The 19,553-nt window shown below is 54.6% G+C and overlaps 1 protein-coding gene across 1 annotated transcript in view; it reads right to left on the reverse strand.

Moving 5' to 3' along the window:
• JPH3 (junctophilin 3) overlaps positions 1–18,477 on the reverse strand; it is a 56,502-nt gene extending 38,025 nt beyond the window's left edge. The window contains 3 exon segments of the mRNA XM_005235468.4: positions 1,263–1,858; positions 1,860–2,041; positions 18,054–18,477. Of these exon segments, the coding sequence (XP_005235525.1) occupies positions 1,263–1,858; positions 1,860–2,041; positions 18,054–18,435 (1,160 nt within the window). The 5' untranslated portion in view covers positions 18,436–18,477.
• Between the last annotated feature and the right edge of the window lie 1,076 nt (positions 18,478–19,553).

Consider the following 19,553-nt stretch of genomic DNA (forward strand, 5'->3'; position numbering starts at 1 on the left):
CATGCAGATCAAGATTTCAAGTGTGACTCCGCATACAAATGATTGAGACCCAACAATTAATCCAGCACAGGAGACTGAGGAGGTACCTGGGTTTTTCCCCTAATCCCAGCCCTTCTTCCCCAGCCTGGCTGCTATATGTAGCACTCGCTCATAAAACAGAAAGGAATGACCACGCTCTAATAAACCACCCCCCAAAAGTGACGCAAAGAGTCCCGAATTTGACAGAGGAGCTTTCCTTCTGGGCTCACCCTTGCCTGGGAGCTCACTGCAAGTCACAGAGCTCTAGGAGCATTTTGGGAGCTGCCTAAAAGGTGCTCGAGTGGACCTGGCTTCGAGCTGGGAGTCGGACCCTACTTCAACCTAAATTAGAATTAGAACGACCCATTTCCCCACCTCCCTCCCGCTGGTTTTCAGCCAGATCAGGTCCCTGCTCTGAATCACTGACCAGTTCCATGATGGTTACAGCCAGCCCGAGAAGTGGGAGCTTCCTGAGGCTTGTAGGGATTATTTGGGCACCCAGATCTGCTGCTTTCTAACAGAGCCTCAGGCAGGGCAAACCCTCCCCAAGCATCAGCTGCAGCCAGCGATTTGACTGCTTTTCCACTCAAAACCTCTTTTGGGAACAGAAATAGCTGGGAATCCTCCCAGCACAGGCCAAGCCTGGGATGGTTCCTCTTGGCTTTAAGTCAGACAGAGGATACAGGCAAACAGCATCCCAGGAGCCCAGGGTATCATCCTGCTTATTAAAGAAGCTTGGGAGAAATGGGGTAAATAACCCAGTACCTCCTAAGTGATGGCTATCACCTGTGAGCCGCACACCGTGACCCACAAGCGCAGTCTCACCATGGTGCAACCACCCCTTGCACAGGCTGCAGTGAATGCACGGCTCTGGGTGACCCCGCGTGGCCTTGCCAGCTGGTTTGGGAAGGTCCTGCACCCACAGCCCGCTCGGAGTCAGCCAAGGAACATTTCAGCTCGGACCCACCCCATTTTGAACACCACCCGTGAAGCCTGGGCATGCTCGGCAGCCTGGCTTTGTGGGATGCTGCCCGCTCCCGCTTTGGAGTCCAGATAGCACTGACTGCGGCCTGCACCAGCAGATGCCCACCGTGGCACCTGCCTGCCTCCAGCACCTTCCATAAAATAACCCCCCCCCACGCACCTGCTACTGCAAAAAGTCTTATCCTACCTCTCCCATCAAACCGCAGCTGTCGGGGCAGGACCCCAGCCGAGGTGCCGCACCAGGACAGGGACCACCTTACCTGGATGCCGCGATCTCCGCTTTCTGCTTGGCGATGGTGGCCGCCCGCTCCGCCGCCTCCACGGCCCGATCCACCTTCTCGCGGATCTTGCTGGCCCGCAGCGGGATGAGGTTCTTCCTCTTGCCGCTGACCAGGATGTTCTGCTTGTACTTGCCCTCCTCCTTGGTGCCGTCGGGGAAGGTCATGCAGCCGTAGCCGTGGCGCTTGTTGTTGGCCCATTCTCCCTCGTACTTCAGCCCGTCCGAGCGCTGGCTCACCCCGAAGCCCGACCGCTTGTCGTTCTTCCACTCGCCGACGTAGATCTCGGTGGTGGTGGCATCGATGTCATCTTCAATGACGGAGAGCTCGGCTTCGCCCTCGCCCAGGCTGATGGTGGAGTTGATGTCGCTGGCGGTGGAACTGACCGTGCTCATCCCGGCCTCGCTCCGGAAAGAGCTCTGCTTGCTCCGCTGGCTGGCCAAAGAGCTCTTGGACTCGGACTTACGGAGCTTGAGCCCACTCAGCAGTGACCGCCGGAAGATGCCCTTCTTCTTGCTCTTGAGGATCTCAGCATCACTGTGGGCCATGAGGACGAAGCCGCCCCGGGAGACGGCAGGGGCTGCCGGCTACTGCCGGCGAGGAGTCGGGGTGCAGCGCCGTGCCGTTGGTGTGCTCGCTGCGCAGGGAGTTGATGGACGTCCTCAGGGGTGACCTGATAACCGCAGCCATGCCGTAGGGAACGCTCTGCCGGACGCCGTAACCCTGGCGCATCCCTCCGACCCACTGGCCCTGGTATGTCCCTAGGAAGAGGAGACAAAAGCAAAGAGGGGTTTCATGGCACGGCATCCTGTGGGCTGCTAACGGCATCAAGCTTCTCTGCGAGCTCTTCATTAGCAGGAGCAGCAAAGAGCCGCTCTGGATCCCTGTCCCACCTCTGTGACAAGGACCATAATGTCACGCTGTGGGAGGAAAACATAACATCTTGGTTGGACTGCAGGCATGCACTCCAGCTGCAGCGTGGAAACACCAGGAACCAGCCAAGGCATCACCGAGCACGGGGCGATGCTTCGAGGAGCTGCCCATTAGATCAGCCCCTGATTTGAAAGGGAAGGGAGCGGGGAGACGGGGAAGGGGAATCGTTATTCAGGAACAGACTCTGATCCCGTCCATGCTGCTGGCAGTGATCAAAGCGGTCGGTATATTAAAATGCATTTATTTATATACATAGTGTCTTTTATCCGTCGCGTAGCAGAAGGGAGTGGCTCTATAGAAATAAAGGCCACACGGGGAGAGATCCATTTGGTTATTCTCCTCGGAACGTGCTCCTGTTTGAACACCTACATTTGCGTGGGCACTTAGTGGAGCCCACAACAGTGGGATGAAATGCACATGGGACCTCACCACAGCACTGGGAATGGAGACACGAGAAACCCACCCAGCCCAGGAAGCGCAGCCGGAGCATAACGCCTGCCCTGTGCACCAAAATGTGCGGTGTAGTCTGCCCGGGTTTATAATCCCTCCCTCTCCTGGAGCTCGGTGACTGGCACGTTTGGGTTTTTTTTTATCCCAGCTGTTTAAACTGCGGGGCTTGTTTTTATCCTTAGGTTGGCTTAATCTTTTCTGAACTAGCTGAAGATGCAGTGATTCACCGCCCATCTAAGCCTTGCGGGGCAGACTGATGAGCCCGAGGACGGCTCCTTGCCTGGCACTGGTGCTGCTGGGATGCTGCTGGGATGCTGCGGCTGGTCCCAGCCCCGGGCTGCCCTGCTGCCTCCCCTCCCCTGCCAGTGATGACCAGAGCAGAGCCCTGCACCAGGACAGGCACAGGCAGCACCTCGCAGCGTCGGGGCCTCCCTTGGTGCCAGCCCCGCTCCCGTGCACGAAGGGAGTCTTAAAATAGACCTGCTGAAATGGTGAACCCTGTGCGAATCAGACCGAAATGGCCCCGATGAAAACGACCCAGATGATTACCACCAGCTCAGTGTGATAAAAGCTTTCCATCCCCTCTCTGCACAGGATCCTCCTCGCCCTCAGCAATCAGGCCGCGATTTGTAGACAAGAGCAACCCGTTGGGTCCACCTAAGCCAGCTCTTTTGGCTGCAAAAATGTTGCTCCCTGAGACCTATCCACCTTGCTGCAGAGTTTTCCCTCCCAACATTTCCCAACAGCCCAGCAGAAAGGATTATTAAGAACAGGCTGAGCTGGCCATGCCCATCCCCAGCCCAGGTGAATGCCGCTCTCACTCCAAGGAGCGATCCCAACCCGACAGCTACACATCCTTTTGCTCCGTTTCATCCCTCATCCCGATGCCACCCCCCGCACTCCCTTCAGGGTTTCCACTGCCCAGTCCCTGGGGATACCCAGGGGAGCTCTGGAGGCAGATGCAGGCTGGAGCGGCTCACACTGAGCGTGCGAGCTGCTTCCCAAAAGGATGAAACCAGCCCCCGGGCATATTTTGGGGTGCATCAGCTGTCTTATCTAACAGCCAACAGCACTTTGCACAAATCCGCCGGGGCTCGGGCATCCTTCCCAGTGCTCCGATGCAAGCAAGCCCCCCGAGGTGCTACCTTATCTGGGTGACAGCCTTGTGCACCGGAAAAAAAATGCCAGCCCCAAGCTGGGGGACCCCGGGAAGACTGCCTTGGAGAAGGGACATGGAGAGGCAGGGCCAGGTGGGCAGGATTTACCAAGGGTTTATAGGATTAGCACTGGGGAGGGAGGCAGAGCACCGGGATTACGGCAGGTACCGCTGGGGCAGGGCAAGGAGGTGGTGGCAGTGCCGGCAGGGAGAAGAATGGGGAACAACTGGCAAGACAGCTGGCAAACAGCTCAGCGGAGACACCAGACGTGTCCTGTGGTTGGGTTTGAGCAGTGAGCTTGCCTTGCCCTGCTGCAGTCCACTTTGGTGTCCACAAGAACAGGCAACAACCGATGCCGTGCACCCACAGCTCCCCATGCCCAGCGGCACCCTGGAACGACACCCGTGGCAGAGGAGAGCCCACCAAGCTGTCCGTCGATCACCGGCAGACCTGGCAACATCTCGCTCCCCTTGCTGGCTCCTTCCCAGATCATCTCATCAGGACAACATACTGGGCATGCCGGACAGCAGATGCCTGAGAGAGATTTCCCCCAACACCCCAAGCACCCCTGCAAAAGGAAGCCCCAGCACGTCCCGGGATGCCCTCGCACCGTGCTTAGCCTCCTGTTTCCCCTAGAGATGGTTTCAGTGGCTTTCAGGGAAAGATGCCAAGGGGACAGAGAGAAAAGGTCCCATATGAGATCCGTCGGAGCCTGCCCTGCCCGAGCCCTGCACTCCCTTTCCCTTGGCTCATCCCTTGACTCGGTCTCTGGCCCCAGGCGGGTGCCTTGACCTCCCAGTCTCCTAGCAAATCTGCAGCTGAAAAAAAAAGAAAAAAAACCCAGATTAAACCAAAGCACTGTGAAGCAAGCACAGCCCTTTGCTGAAAACCAGAGGCAATGGCAAAGAGCAGAACAAAGCGCTCTTGGAGCAGGCATGACAGCACATCTCAGCTGGAGCAGAGGCGGCAAATTGGTCACAGCAGGTTACAGCTGCAGCGAGCGCCTGTGCGTGTCGCCAGCAAGGAAGAGGTGCCCGGGAAGCTCTCATCCTTGCATGGCCTTAAAACCTACTCCTAGAATTGCACGGCTGCCAGGAACAATCTCTGCATCTCCTCAGCAAGGCTGATTTTTCTAAGCAGAGGATGCAAGGACTAGGGGAGCCATCCCAGCCAGCCAGTCTGTCCTGCTGCTCCCCTCCCAGCATCATGCAGCAACTCCCAAGAGAGCAAAACCCAGACCCCAAATCTGCTCTCATGGGTGTTGCTGCTCTCCTGATTGCTTCCCTGCTGGATGCATGGATGCAGCAGCATGGATTACCTCTGCGGATTGCCTAGGAGGGCATGGTCACCTCCCCAGTGGTCACCAAGATATATGGCCACCTTCATGGCCACCAGCAGGTCAAAGAGCTTCCTTCCAGCGAGCTGAGTTAATCCGTCCTTCCTCACCTAAACAGCACTCCTTCCTTCATCCGACTTCATTATGTTTTAAACACCTAAATATCCCAGGATTTGGCCATGAATACTGGAAGGTCTCAGAGCCATCTGATCTGCATTGCTAAGCACTGTCACCTCCTCCCCTTGCACTGCTCTGCTTAACCCCTGCCCCCTAACATTTGCAGATATATGCACAAAGCTTAATCTCACAAGGAGCCAGGAGACTCTTTCTCCCTGCAGAGGAAACAGGATTTCATCATTTTGCACTCTATGTGTCAGGACGGACCAGCTATAGCTGTGTCAGAGGTGGGAGCTGAAACGGGAGCGTGCAACGGGAAGCGCCGGCAGTGGGGACCTTAGGGTGGGGCTGGGTGTGACAGGATGAGTCTGATGTGAAAGGTCTCCAGGCTGATGTGCTGAACGGAGGGCCTCCAGGCCTTCAGGGTAGAGAGCTGAGCACCTCCCGGGCTCAGGGCAGAAGAGCAGATGCTTCTTTTAACCATGTGTGACAGAGGGGAATGTGCCGCCGTGGGGATGGGCAGCAGGGAAGAGGCCAGCGCTGCTGCAGCCCTGCCCACAGGCTGGTTGCATCGCCCAAGCCGGGGTCCTGGGCAAAAGGGGCAAAGCCACCGTGATGAAGGAGAATTGCTGGGGAGGAAAATGTGCCAACCTTCTTCCCCCAGCCGTGCAGGTGTCTTATGCATGCCTCCAAGATGCCACAAATATCCATCCCACTTCGGTGTGGCCCTTTTGCACTGGGCAAAAAGGACAAAGAGCAGCCAAGAAAGTCTTGGATGCAGAAAGAAAAAGAAAAATCATCCTGAGCTGGGTAATTTGTGACTTACTACGGTAATACAACCAAAGCTGCAGCCACTTCTGCATTGTAGCTCTTTCTTTACTATCAATATTTGCAAAATGCTTCCTGAAGCATTAATTGCATGAGATTAATGGGGTGATTGCATCAGGGAAAATGCAGCATCAATTACATGGCCAGGGCAGCATGGTGCAGGCAGCTGTGGGCAGCCGAGCTGTGCGGCCGGGGGTAGGGCTGGGTGCAAGTCGTGGACAAGAGCAGATGCTCGATAGGAGAGCACTGGACAGCCAAGCCAAGAAATCTCAGCCATCACCATGATCCTGATGAAAAGAGAGCCTGACCCTGCCCGGAGTATGCGAATTTTGCAGAAAAATTGGAGCCCGAGGGAATAAACAGGTTGTGCTCTCGCTCGCCGCGGTTTTACCCCGGGGAAGATTTCATGACCGTTGGTGTAATTGCTCCAGCAGGATTTGGCCAAGACAAAGGTGATGCCAAGAAGAGGTGGGGATGTGCCCATGTGCGTGCCCATGTGCGGGGCACAGATAAGGAGAGGAAGGGCAGAACCTGAGGCTAGGAGAAAATAACTGAGGTCGTTCTGAAAGATGGATGGGCAAGAATATTCCTCTTTTGGAAACAGCAGATGGAGTGTGAGAAAGGGAACGGGCTCATGGGAAAGAGAGGGAAATTTGGGATGGAATGGAAACATGGAGAGAAGAAAATGGGTAATGCAGTTGTTGGTCACTCTCACTTGTGTTCTCAAGCCTGGGGTTTGGGGTTTTTTGGCTCACTGCCCTTGGAGCAAGGCTGCTGGGTTGTTTCCAAATGGCTTTTAAAACTCCTGCAGGAATGTCCATTGCCTTGAGGACCGTGCGGAGCCTCATCCTTGGCTGGAGCCAGCCAGGCTGAAAGCAGAAAGCGGGAAGTCAGTGGCCTCCAATGCATCATTCCCGATTCTCCAGCAGAAGATCATATGTTTTGAGAAATGACAAGTAACAAAAAGTAATCTAATGTGTTGCAGTTATTCAGCACTTTCTCAGCATTTGGCTCAGGAGGCTAAAATTCATTCTGGGAAGAAAGCAGAGAGTCTTCAGGGCTGCTCTTGTTGTCCCATTAATGCCAAAATCCCCAAAATCAGGGTTCGCTCTGGTTTGCACCTTGCAGAAACGGGGAGGCAAGTGGGACGCCGTGCAAAACCAGCAGGGAGATGGCTGGGTGCAACCTCTGCACCTCCGTGCTCCCTGCTGGAAACAGGGATAATGCAGCAGCACTCTGGCAATTCAGCTGGGTATTGGGAAGACTAATTAGCTCCTATTTGCAAAGTGCTCCGGGAGGATCTGAGGCATTACGGACACCAGGAAGAATGACGGATTTCCGTTCATTTCCTTGGCTCTGCCAAACAGTTTTTGGGGATTTTCCTGGGAAGCAGGGAAGGAGGAGACTGATCCCCGTCTCCAGCTCATCTCCCACAGGGTACCGCCACTGCGGCGGGGCTCACGTGGATGCTCGTCGGCCCAGGACTGCCAAGGGAGCTGCCCCCTCTTGCAGATGAGATCTTCACCATGGATAGGAAGAGGCAACCAGCTCATGGCTTGTTCTTCTCACACGCAGCACACCGGGCTGAAGCCTTGGGCAAGAAGAAGAGTCACTTCATTGACATCATTTGTCTCCATACCAAGTGCTTTTTGCACAGAAGAGAGTGATGGAGAGGGAAAGGGGACCTGAAACATCTAGAAAACGACCTTTCTGGCCCAGACAGAGGTGGCTCACAGCCTTGTGCTCAGCAGATGAAGGTGAGAAATGCCGGAGGGGGAAGCTGTGGGGCTGCCTGGCACCCATGGTTCTCTTCTGCTCACTGACAGATGGTGGAGACAACAGCGATGCCCAGGGGAGTCCAGCCTTCAGACAAATCAGCAGCACCGGGAATTCCCTTAGGGCACACTGGAGCAATAGGTGGATTTTAAACGATATGGAGAGAAGCCCCAAGGGAGGAGGATGGGCTGCTCACAGCCCAGCAACATACATGGGGCTTCCCTTGGCCCAAGGTGGGATCATCCACTTGGATGCAAGCCTGGTCCATCTTCACCATGGTGTTGGAAGGCAACAGAAGTCAGGATTTTGGGGGTTGGAATAGCTGCATTCTCTTCCCTCCCTCCCCCCCATGCCCAAGGATTTGGCATTTTGCAGGCTGCTGAGTCCTCTGGCCTCGGTCCAGGAACACCATTAAGAACCAGCTTTAGGGGCTGAAGGCTTTTCCTGAACTGAGACGGCTGGTTCTGCATCCTGCAGGATGAAACCCTTGGCAAGCACACGGGGCAAAGCGCACGGGGAGGTCTGCACAGACCTGCCCTGCCTTGCTCCACTTTGGTTTCTCTACGGAGAAATTTAAGCAGTTATTCAGGATGTTGTAAAGTGTTTTGAGGCCCGTGGACACATACATATTATTACCACAACGTGACCTCGGAAAAAGTCAAATGCTTAGAAAAATATTCCCTACTCATCACTAACGCTGAGTTAAAACCCCCACAAATAACTCACTCTCACAGGTCAATGCAAGGTATTCCCAGATTAGCTAAAATAATCAGCAACGTGGGCGCAGCTACCCTGGCTGTCAGGGATGGTGGGAGCAGAAGGCTCCAAAGGGCAGGTTCCTCTGCGGCCTCTGCCCAATCCCTGAAGCACAGCCAGATCTGCCGGTGATGGTGACTGTGCTCGGCAATAGCAGCGATCCAAACCTCCCAGCTCGCTTTTGCCACTCAGTGAAATTTGGGAACAAGGTCTGATTTGTCTGAAGTGCCTGTCCACTTTTCCAAAGCAACCCGAAGTAATTAGGTCTTGCAAATTGCTAGTTTATCTCGCGCAGGATCCTGCCTGGTGTGCTCACCCCCCCTCTTATCACCGAACTCTGCAGCATATTAATTAAAGACGTCTGATGGCAATAATTAGGCCAGTCTCTTGAATTATGACAGGAGCAAGTTTTACAGATCTCACTTTCCAGCTATTGCATATCAGAGTGGCCCAGGGAGGATTCATGCACAAACCATGTTGAGCATCTCAGAAACATCTATCCCAAAAAGATGTACGAGAGAAAAGAGGACTGGAGGATGCTAATTCAGCCTCGGTCCTGATGGTGTGATGATGGGGACGTCCTTGTCAGCCACCCCAGCTCTGATGTCTCAGGGGGCCTTGCTGGTAAAGACGTGCCCCCCAAACACGCTACCTGCATGTGTGGGTCCTCCTGAGCATGCACGTGGGTGCGTGTTTCCTGCCAAGACTTCACTGCGCTGGGTGACTTGCATTCCCTGCCCTGCCCTCAGCTGCTAGTCAGAAAGCAGCAGTTGTCCCCCAGATGCTCACCTAAATCCCACACAGGCATGAGATGGAGGGCTAGGACTCACCGCTTGCATTGCCCCCCACGAAAGGTGGGAATCGGTGATGGCGCACATGTGCAGTGCTGCACGGATACGGCATCAGCGGCAAATCGCCTCCTCCCCAGCCCTGCCAAGGCTCTCCATGTCCCTGACCATCACCAAGCCCTGCTAAAAACACAGTCAGATGCTTCTGCTGTGGCTGCTAATTTGCCAAAAATATGCTCTGGTAACTGCTTACACAGGGGAAGAAATAAAGTATGGATTTTTGAGTATGCAAATATAATCTGCAGGCACGAACACGTGATGGATGTTAGTCATATCGCTTAATGCGAGGGTGGATGGATACGGACATGATGGGCACAGTGAGGTCGAGGTATCCATGGAGGAGAGAAGGGGAAGAGGGAAAGGAGAAGGGAGAAGAGAAGAGCAGAGAAAAGAGAGGACTGGAGCTGTCATGGGCTGCTCTGCTACTGCCTGCATGCTGGGCAGCACCAAGTGTGTTGCTGGGGCTCAACAAATAATAAAGCATTACCAGCCTGCAGCTCCCGTCTGCATGGTTAGCTCGCACTTTTAAAAGCTAAATGGCAGGGAGCCTCCACCTAAGGAAACAACCCGGTGGAGCTGTTGGGTTTGGATGATGCATCATAGGAGATCACTTGGCAAACAGGTAGAGATGGGTGCCAGGCTGGCCACGGCAGAGCCAGCGCCTCGCTGGGCACCTCTGCAGGAGCAACAGCCGGGGGCTGGGGAGAGGAGACGGGTTTATACAGCCTCGTGCCACAGCCAGGGAACCTGCCTCCTCCACGGTGGATGCAAATAACAACGTAAAGTAACTCTGGCTGAAATAACAGGGATTGTTTCACCCTTCTCCACAGGGAAAACCACCTGAAAGGCAGGTTCACACGTGGCAAGAATGCTCACCTAAGGGGTATGAGCCCTGTCCGAAACACAGGGAGTCCTTTATATTCTCATTGCCACGATGCTTGCCCCAAAGATACCTTGCAATCAGGAGATCAGCAGAATGAAGCTGCCTCCCTTGTTGGCAAACAGTAACGTGCGTCACGGTATCGCAAGGACAGCTGATATTTGCACTTACAGATGGAAAACTGAGGAACAGAGCGAGATGGAGGACAAACTCCTCCAACAAACCGAGGCGTGTGCCTCCTCCTGCCATGGGGCAGGGAACATGGCAAAGCCCTGAAGGTGATGTCCCACCTCTGAAGATTCCAGCTGCAGGAATTAAGCCATTTTCCACAGGGACTGGCCAGGGATGAATACTTGCCCTTATGATACCAAAGGAGAAACCTCTCCAGGAAAAATCACACATGGAAACTCAGCTCAGGTAACACCTGCGAGAGGAGCGTCCCCCCAAACCCACGACTGGGCTCGGGGTCACTGGACAACGGCTTCCCAGGTGTTTTGGCTATTTGCTTCGATGGGGAAAATCTCGATTTGCTCTCCACCATGTGCAGGGAAACGCAACTCCATCCTAAGCATCCTCCCCCTCTTCTTTCTCATTGCTTCTGTATCTCCTGCTTCCCCAAGCCTGTTTGCTTTCACTAGTAATTGCCTTTTCCAGCCGGCATTCGGAGGAAAGCTTCAAACCATTTTAATGACAATCAGATCTCGGCGTCGTTAATTCTGATGGGTCTTATAACACACCTCGGACCAGTCACAATTTTTATTAAGGTATCATGTCTTGGAGTCAGGGAAAATACAGTTTTTCAAAAGGAAAGAACTCAAGAAAGAAATTTCTAGTCTTCCTGGGAGTGGGAAGCGCCGGGTCTGCAGGAGCCAGGGGAAGACGGGAGCATCATCCCTTGGTGAAATGGGGCCCATGGTCTTGCCCAGGGCAGCTGAATCCCGGCAGATTCGGCCACCGACTGGGGCCAAAACCGGGATGAGGCTTTAGAATAAGGAGCATGAAACACATTAACATATCACTCAGCACCTTTATTACGGCTAATGTGCTCCTCTCACAAAGCAGAGTGAAATCGGGCTAATGCTTAGTCCGTTAATCCTCCAGCACTCTAATCCTCCTCGCAAACTCTGTGATCTCACCCCATTTCTCAGCAGAGCTCACGGGAGTGAGGGCTAATTCTCCAGCGCTCACAAACTGCGCTGTGTGTCGGCGCCAGGTTTTGGGGGGCTGCAGCCCTGGCCAGGTGTGGGAGGTGCTGAGCCGCGTGGGATGGGGCTGAGCTCCCCGTGGACAGGAGATAGGAGGCTGCACCAGGAGCAGGGATCCCACAGGACGGGACAAGGCCAGAGCAGGGTTTATTTATTTCCTGTGAAATAAATGATCAATCCCTTACTCAGTCCAGGGAAACACCTTGCAGGCCCAAAGTGATGCCCTGAGCAGGGAATCGTTTCTTTACAGCGATCATCTCGGTGCGAATATCTGCGAACTTGGGGACCTTGCTCTGGCTGTTCACTCATTCATGAAAATTCATGATGCTCTGCTGTATGCTAAGAGTAAGTGGAACCTCTTCAGGGAATAATTTTGGGAAAGGAGTGGCTGTTTTAAGGGAATGCTCATGCATCGATCACAATTTTTAAGGATTTTTTATTCGAAGGCCAGAACCTCTCTTTGAAAAGCCAACATCAAACCCCAAAATGTAAACACTTGCCATTCAAGTGGGTTTCTTCTCGAAGCCCCCCTTTTTTTGTTAGCCAATACTTTAACTACAAGTTAAAGAGCTTATTGCAGGGGCAAACTGTCATCAAGACTCTCCTGTAACTATTGCAAACTACTGGGGGGAAAATAAGTAAATAAATCCTTTCTTGGTCAGGATTTCAGTCAATGCAAAAGCCAGACCCCAAAGAAGCAAAAACTGCCAAATCTCACAAGAGAGATGCTAAACCACAGTGTTGCCTCCTGTAAGACCATCTCCAACCCCATCCTGCCTGGCTTCTGTATCTTCAAGTCATGCCTACATTAATACAGATCATTCATTACATCAGCGTTACCTGACTCAGAGCATTCAAAATTAATCAGGTTCATTTAAAAATCCAGGCATTTTTGAGCAGAAAGCATTTTTAGCTCTTGTCTGCTGCTTTCCAAGCCTGTAAGAATGACTTTTCTGCAATAGTCTGAGTGGAAACCTTGCTTCAAAAATGAAGCTGAAAATCTTGCAAAAATCACATGATTCCACAAGCTGGAGCTTCAAGGAAAAAAAATGTTCAGCTACAGGAGCAGATGTCACCCAACCACGAGGAGCCCCATGGGATATCAAATCACATGCAAATAGCCTGAGATTTGCATTAAAAGCCATGAGAAACCCACCCCAGCATCCCCACTGAAAGAATATGAAAATTGTACTTCAGGACTTAAGTGGCCCTCGCTTATGGGTCAGGGAGAGGTGTGTAAGGGGGTCAGGTTGCCCCAAAGTTGGGGTCCTACACCGCCCGCCAGAGCATCAAGCGCTGGATGAAATAAGAAGATAGAGTGAGGGTCTAAGCCTGCCTGGCAGTTTCTATCTCAGGTACTTTTCCCCGCGTCAAAATCCTTCTTCCTCTGTCCTGAGCTGTACCTGAAACTAAGCAGCATGTTCCAGTGAGATCAGTAATTACCATGAGTTCATATCATTTATTTTTAATGAGACTGGTCAGAATCTTCATTTAGTATTTTGATTCATTTTTCTAGGTTCGGTGGGTCCCGACGTTTCAGTTGCTGCTCTCCTATAACCACTGTTGCACTGCAAGCACCTTCTGTACCAAACCTAGGTAGTCAGACACGTTACAAAGCAAGCTTGTAGCTTTTTTTCACATTCCCAGGTTCTTAGAGGGGGTTGTTAGGACCAGCTACAGCTGTGCCTGGATTCTGCAGGAACTGGGAGGATCGGGGATCAGGGCGCACTTGTATTTGCTTGTTTCCACCCACTGTTTAAAGTGCATCAACAATTCCTTCCTGGCAGCAAAATAAGACGAGAGCTGATACTTTTAAGGTAATTCTGACATCCGCGCTATGAATAGATCGCGTGGAAATTTGCCCTTGCTAGTTGGTTCCCTGCAGCTGTAGAGGAACCTGTGAAAAACCCCGGTATGGAGAGAGGCGCGAGGCAGCCCTTGGGTGATGCCGCTGCCCTTGGCAGTGCTGGCCGGTGGTGGCTCATCCAAAACCGCTTCTCAGCGCAGGGGAGGGGGCTGCGGCCCCTTCCCAGACAGGCAAGGTGCCCCCACGGCATCCCTGGTCCATCCCCCCAGAGCAGCTCTTTAAGCTTGCCAGGGGCCTGCTTTTGCAAAGTATTTCATGGTTTCCACCTCCTCAAGCCTTTTGAAGCCATTTGGTCGGTAGCTCCCAGTGCACCTGCTAAGAGAGCGGCTGGAGGTGTCACCGGTGCCACTGCAGAGGTGGGAAAAGTGGGGCATGGAGCCACCGCGGCTCCTGCCTGGGCAGGACAGCCTGCAAGAGAGCCCACACCAGCAGCTCCCACCGCACCACTTTGCTCTACCCATTGCTTGCAAAGCATGAAAATTTCCCAGCCCAGGCCAAGAAAACCCACTTGCCTACTCACACGGTGCTAACAATGAAAACACTAATTATATTTCACTCACCTATCAAAGGGATGATTCATTTAGGTGAGTGGGCACGGAGGATTACACAAGATGAACACCCCGATGTGACTGCCCATCCGTTTTGGGGTAGCCTTCCCAAGAAACTCCACAAGGAGCACGTGGGCAGCCGGGATGGGGCAAGGGGCTGGCAGCAGGAGGGACCCGGCACAGCCCCGACACACTGCGGACACGTCCAGCACCAGGAATCACTGCGAGCTGTTCCCCAAGGGCTGGCTGGGCAGTGGGGACCTGGGAGAGGGGCTGGTCCTCTGCCCGAGCCCCTGTCCTGCCTCAGATCCCAAATGCCCAGCTGGGGACAGGAGGAGGGAGGAGAAAAAGCATTGGCAGGGATGGAAAGGGCAAAAGCAGATTTGGGGCTTCCTTAATTCACCCCATCTCGTCCACCTCCACAGCCACGGTTCCGGCAGCTGAACCCAAGCCACAGCCCTAGGACTGCCACGGCAAGCCTGCAGTTCCAACCCAACCTGTCCCCAGGGCACAATCACTGAGTATTTCCAAAGTGTCCGAGGAGTTACAGAAAGGCAGGAACCAGCTGAGATGTCTCTTGATCTCTAGACCTGCTCAGGAGAGGGTCTCCAGCGGGAGGTCTCCAACCCACTGCTCCCAAGAGATTCCACCAAGCTCCAGCAAGGGCGAGGGCAGCGGCTCCAGCTCATATCGGTGCTGATCCAGATGGATGCAGCCCCTTTCACCTGAAGCAAGGGAGCAATCCTGCTCCCATCCTGGAGCTGGGCTGAATCAAGCCCAGCAAAAGAGCGGTGCAACTCCAGCATCCGACTGAAGCAATCCTCAGAAGCCTGGTTTATGTAATATCAGGGTGCTTCTGGATCAGGGCAGGAGGTGGCAGGGATTTTTGGCAGCAAGATAAGGACATGTCAGCAGCAGAATGGTTTGCAGGGGTCTGAGTGAGTGCATGCGTGCAGGGGAAAGGCAGGATGGTGCAGGCGTGTGCCGCAGGTGCAGGACCGTGGGTCAGGCGTGCAACAGTGCCAGGGAGATTTGGCAAGGCGTGGGCTTCTAGGGGAACAGCCAGGCTGTATTTGCTTATTTTGGCTTTGTGTGACAGGTTTGCATTGATGGACATGTAACCGCATGGCCAGGGGAACACGGTTTGCGTTCATCCGGCGCGTGTTTGGGTCAGAGAGCGCTGGGCTGGGGGCAGGACCACGTGCGTGTGGGTATGCGCGCGGAGGGGCGCAGCGGCGTCTCGGCGTGGGGAAGGAGAGGCGTGTGTGCATGGCGATGAGTGTGTCCGCGTGGGAGGTGTGAGATCTGCAAGCTGCATGTGGGGGAAGCATGCATGCGTGTGCGCGTGGCAGGCGTGAGCACCCGGTGTGGGGGGGGACGGTACCCAGGGCGGCGAGCGGAGCCAGGACGGCAGGGGGGTGGCCATGCGGCTCGGGCCACCACATGCCATACCCTACATCCAAGCCCGATGCATCAACACATGCGCATCAGTCACGCAAAACCTTGCTCCCCAAGATAGCGCTGGCAACAGTTGGTGGAATGTCGAGCTTTGCCCTCACCCACAATTGTGCAAGGAAATGGTAAAATTGGAGCGAAACCCATGAATTCTGGGGCGCTTCCTGAGCCTCGCTGCACATTTAGGGACCTATCCCCTAGCCCTGGTTGATGTGCTAAAAAAAAATAATGCAAGGGATGAATATTTATCTGTGGGTGGCAAGTGACAGATGCTGGGGCGAGGATTCTAGGATACTTCAGTTTGATGAAGGTAATAACTTGAATAGATTAATGAGAAACATCCTTCCCAGCAGTTGCCTCCCCTGTGCCATAGCTACGCAGCCACCCTTCCAGCAGAGCTCCAATACACACCGGCTTCTTGTACCCAAAAGTTCACCAAGGTTCGGTATCCAAAAGGCCGGAGATGCCCAACTTTGGTGTTTTCCACCCAAAACGAAGACAGGCAACTGGCAAAGGGCTGTGGCCTCGGGGTACTTGCAGCCCAGTTGGTGGAAGTGCAATTCCAGCAGGGTTCAGCCCCTCTGTGTGACTGCCCAAGCGACACGGGCAAAGCTGGTGTGGAGGAGCCTGGTTGGGGTGTGCACAGGGCATCCCTGCCCCCAGCAGCGGGGTGGGCTTAGCCACGGGTACCACCGCTCTGCATCCCCCTTCACGGCTGTCCCCTCCTCCTAGGACAGTTTGCAGAGTCCCGGGGTGGGGGGAGCATTTTGCTACAGACCCTGCCCTTTCCTCCCCCCGACCCTCGTAACCTCCTCCTCAAACGATAAACACGCAATACAGCTTTTCTGTCCCCGAACACCGAGAAACCAGGCTGGCCTGACAAGATGGAAGAAAACTCTCTTTGCTTCTGGTAGTTTCTTAGAAATGGTGAAACAGGCTGGTAAGCCACCCCAGCCTGGAGATGCCCCCCGGGTTTCCCAAAGAGCCACTGTGCTGCAGGTGACAGGGAGCGTGCCGGGGTGGGGGCACGTGGGTGCCCAGGGCCAGGGCCAGCCCTGCAACACCCAGCCCTCCCAGACCTGTAGTTTGTCAAGACTTCTGCCTGCCTTCCTGCAAACCTCCCCGGCAGGGGCTGGGGGCCAGGAGGGGAACAGGGAGACAGCGCTGGTGTTGGGAGCCGGCAACCCCCCCCCCCCCCCCCCCCCACCACCACATCCCCTCCTGACTGCTTGGAAGGTGGGGGACAGCAATTATTCTCTGACCAAGCTTTATTTTCAGCTGAAGGACTGCTGGGATTTATCGATGGCTTGCAAACACACACCCGGCAGATTCCAGCTCAGACCCCAGCATTATTCCAGGCAGCCAAAACAAAAGGTTGCAGCTATATTTCCCTTTAGGAGAAAGCCAGTGGTACAAAATTATCATTAAAACAAATAATCAAGAGATCGTTCCACCTCTCCCTTTGAGAGCATAAAAGAGCAGCTGCAGGTAACGTTTAATCTTGCCTCCCTGTATAACCACAAAGCAGCAAACTGGGTTTTCTAGAGAAAGGTCTTGCAGCACCTTTCAGGAAGGCTGCGATGGAGCTCATCAACGCTGCAATTCCCTTAACGTAGCAGTCCTGGAAAACGATAATGCCTTAAAAAAGAACAAGAGCCTGCTTTAGCTAGACACGTTTGCCAGCAAAACAGGGGGGCAGCGCTGCCGAATGCCCCCGGCCGCCAGCAGGTAGGCCTGCCGCGTATTATGGTGGCAATTCAGCTGGAAGTAGCCACAAAAGAGAAGAGAGGATGATACAGCCACTTACAGCAGAGCACCAGCTGTTTCTCCTAGTTCGGCCTTAAAGCTTGTTAGCCCAGCAATTTTTGTGATCGCTCCAACTGGGTTTTCTTGTTTTTTATTTAATCCTAGTTTCCCCTCAACATCTCGTTAAGCCGTGTTGACGGCAGAGAATAGCTTTGGTGATCCCTCTGAGCCCCTATGCTAAGCATTAAGCCGTAAACTACGAATGTAAGACTCTTGCCTGAATTAAAGTCTTTTGCCTAGTGTTATTAAGTGTGGGGCTGCGGTTGGAGGGGCTGCAGGGCATGCAAAGACCCCAGCCCCTTGCTGGAAGCATTTGCAGCACAGGAGCTGCACCCACCTGCCCTGCATCCCCCCCACACCCTCACCTCCCCTCTGCCCCACGTTGCTTTGATGCAAATCCTACAGGTTCCAGTGGTGCAGTCCAAACTGTGAATCCCATGTGCAACTTGGGTCATCTCCCAACAGCCTGGCCCACCGCGCACTCCGAGCCCCCTGGGCGACAGCTGGGCATCCCCCCACCAGCACAGCCAACTCCCCTCCCCAAAAAGCCTGGTCAAGGAGAGGTGGGGGGTGGGGAGAGGACACGGTGCCCAGAGACCTGCTAACATATGGGGCTACCTGTGGCAAAGAGCTGGGCTGATGCCATGCTGGGCTGGTTCCTTATCTCCTGTGGGGTACCAGCATCCCTCGCTCCAAGCTAGCAGGTTGCAAACTCACAGACTCCAGCCTAAAACCAGGGTCCTGGTTCGGAGGCTGGTACCCCCCACCCCACCACCCGCCCCGGCCAGGAAGGTATCAATGCAGCACCTACCTCCATCCGAGTAGGTCTCTGTCCCGTAGCCATCCTGTAATCCATTGCTCCAGGTGCCTTCGTACTTGGCCCCATTTCCAGTGCATTCTCGGACCCCGTACCGTCCCTTAAATCCATGGGTCCACTCTCCTTTGTACACCCACTTCCCCTTGCTCTCCATGCCAATGCCATGGCGCTTGCCCTGCGCCCAGGTGCCCTGGTAAGTGTTGCCGCTGGGCCAAGTGTAGACCCCCAGCACCTCAAAGCCGTGACTCCAGGAGCCCGAATATTCACCTTGACCCTTTGGGCCAGTACAGATTCCGTGGCCATGAGCCTTTCCGTCCTCCCAGCCTCCACAGTACGACCCTCCATCGTCAAAATTAAACCTTCCCCCACTGGACATGCATGTAATTCGGTTTGCAAATCTCCCAAAAGGTGAAAAAAAAAAAAAAAAAGAAAAAAAAAAGAAAAAATGCGAACGATGACTCGGGGAAAAAATAAAAATAAAAAAAATCAAATAAAATCAAACTCAATCAAAATCATGCACCAGATCCAAGGAGCTGCTTAAGCCAGTTTCTTGTGATTATTCATTCTCTGGGAGTATGTTCAGGATCAGTTCTCTCTTCCCCTGCTGTGGAAACAGTATCATTAAAAAAAAAAAAAAAAAAATAGCAGCAAGAACAGCAGCAGCTATTGGGTTTTGGTGCAAACGACTCCACCTAAAAACCATCCAAGGCAGGGAACGGGGGTGGGGGGGGGAAGAAAAAAAAAAAAAAAAAAAAAAGAGGCCAAATGCCAAGAGAAGGAAAAGGAAAAACCAGGGGAGAGGCGCGCTCGGGCGCCCGCGCCCCCCGCCCGGCGGGCTCAGAGCCCCCGCGCCCCGCAGCCCGCGCTGCCCGGCCGCCCAGCCTGGCTCCGGCGCAGGGCCGGGGGGGGCGGGCGCGGCGGCATGGCGGGGCCGGGCGCGGCGGGCTCAGCACCAGCGGCGGCAGCAGCAGCAGCAGCAGCAGCAGCAGCAGCAATGCGGTGCCTCCGCCGCCCTCCCGCTCGGCTCGCCCAGCCGCTCCCGCTCCGGCCCTGGCGCCGCGCACCACCCCGCGCCCTAACAACCCGCCATCGCCGCCGCTGTCCCCAGCCCCCCCGCGCCCGCCCCCGCCCCCAGCAAACCTCACTCCCGCGGGGACCCGCTCGCCGCGCCCAGCGGATCCCGCATCTCGGCCGGAGGATGCTCGGAGCGAGGTTGGATGCCGGGGTGAGGGGCTGGGGGTCGGGGAGGGGGGGCACAGGGCCTCCGCTCGCCCCACGGCCTCCCCCCTCCTGCCCGGCTCCCTACGGGGATAAATCCTGCTTATTAATGAGCAGGGATCCTGGGCTTTCTGCTCTGCCTCAGCTCCCGGCTCCTGGCTCAGGGTGGATTTAAAGAGACAGGAACTGCGTCGCCTTCACCTCCCGCCACAGCAGGGCCGCAGCCCCCCGCAGCCCCCCGCCACCCCACCGTGCCTCCGGGATGCTCCCGCATTT

The sequence above is a fragment of the Falco peregrinus genome, chromosome 14 (assembly GCF_023634155.1).
Source record: "Falco peregrinus isolate bFalPer1 chromosome 14, bFalPer1.pri, whole genome shotgun sequence".
Classification (NCBI taxonomy): Eukaryota; Metazoa; Chordata; class Aves; order Falconiformes; family Falconidae; genus Falco; species Falco peregrinus.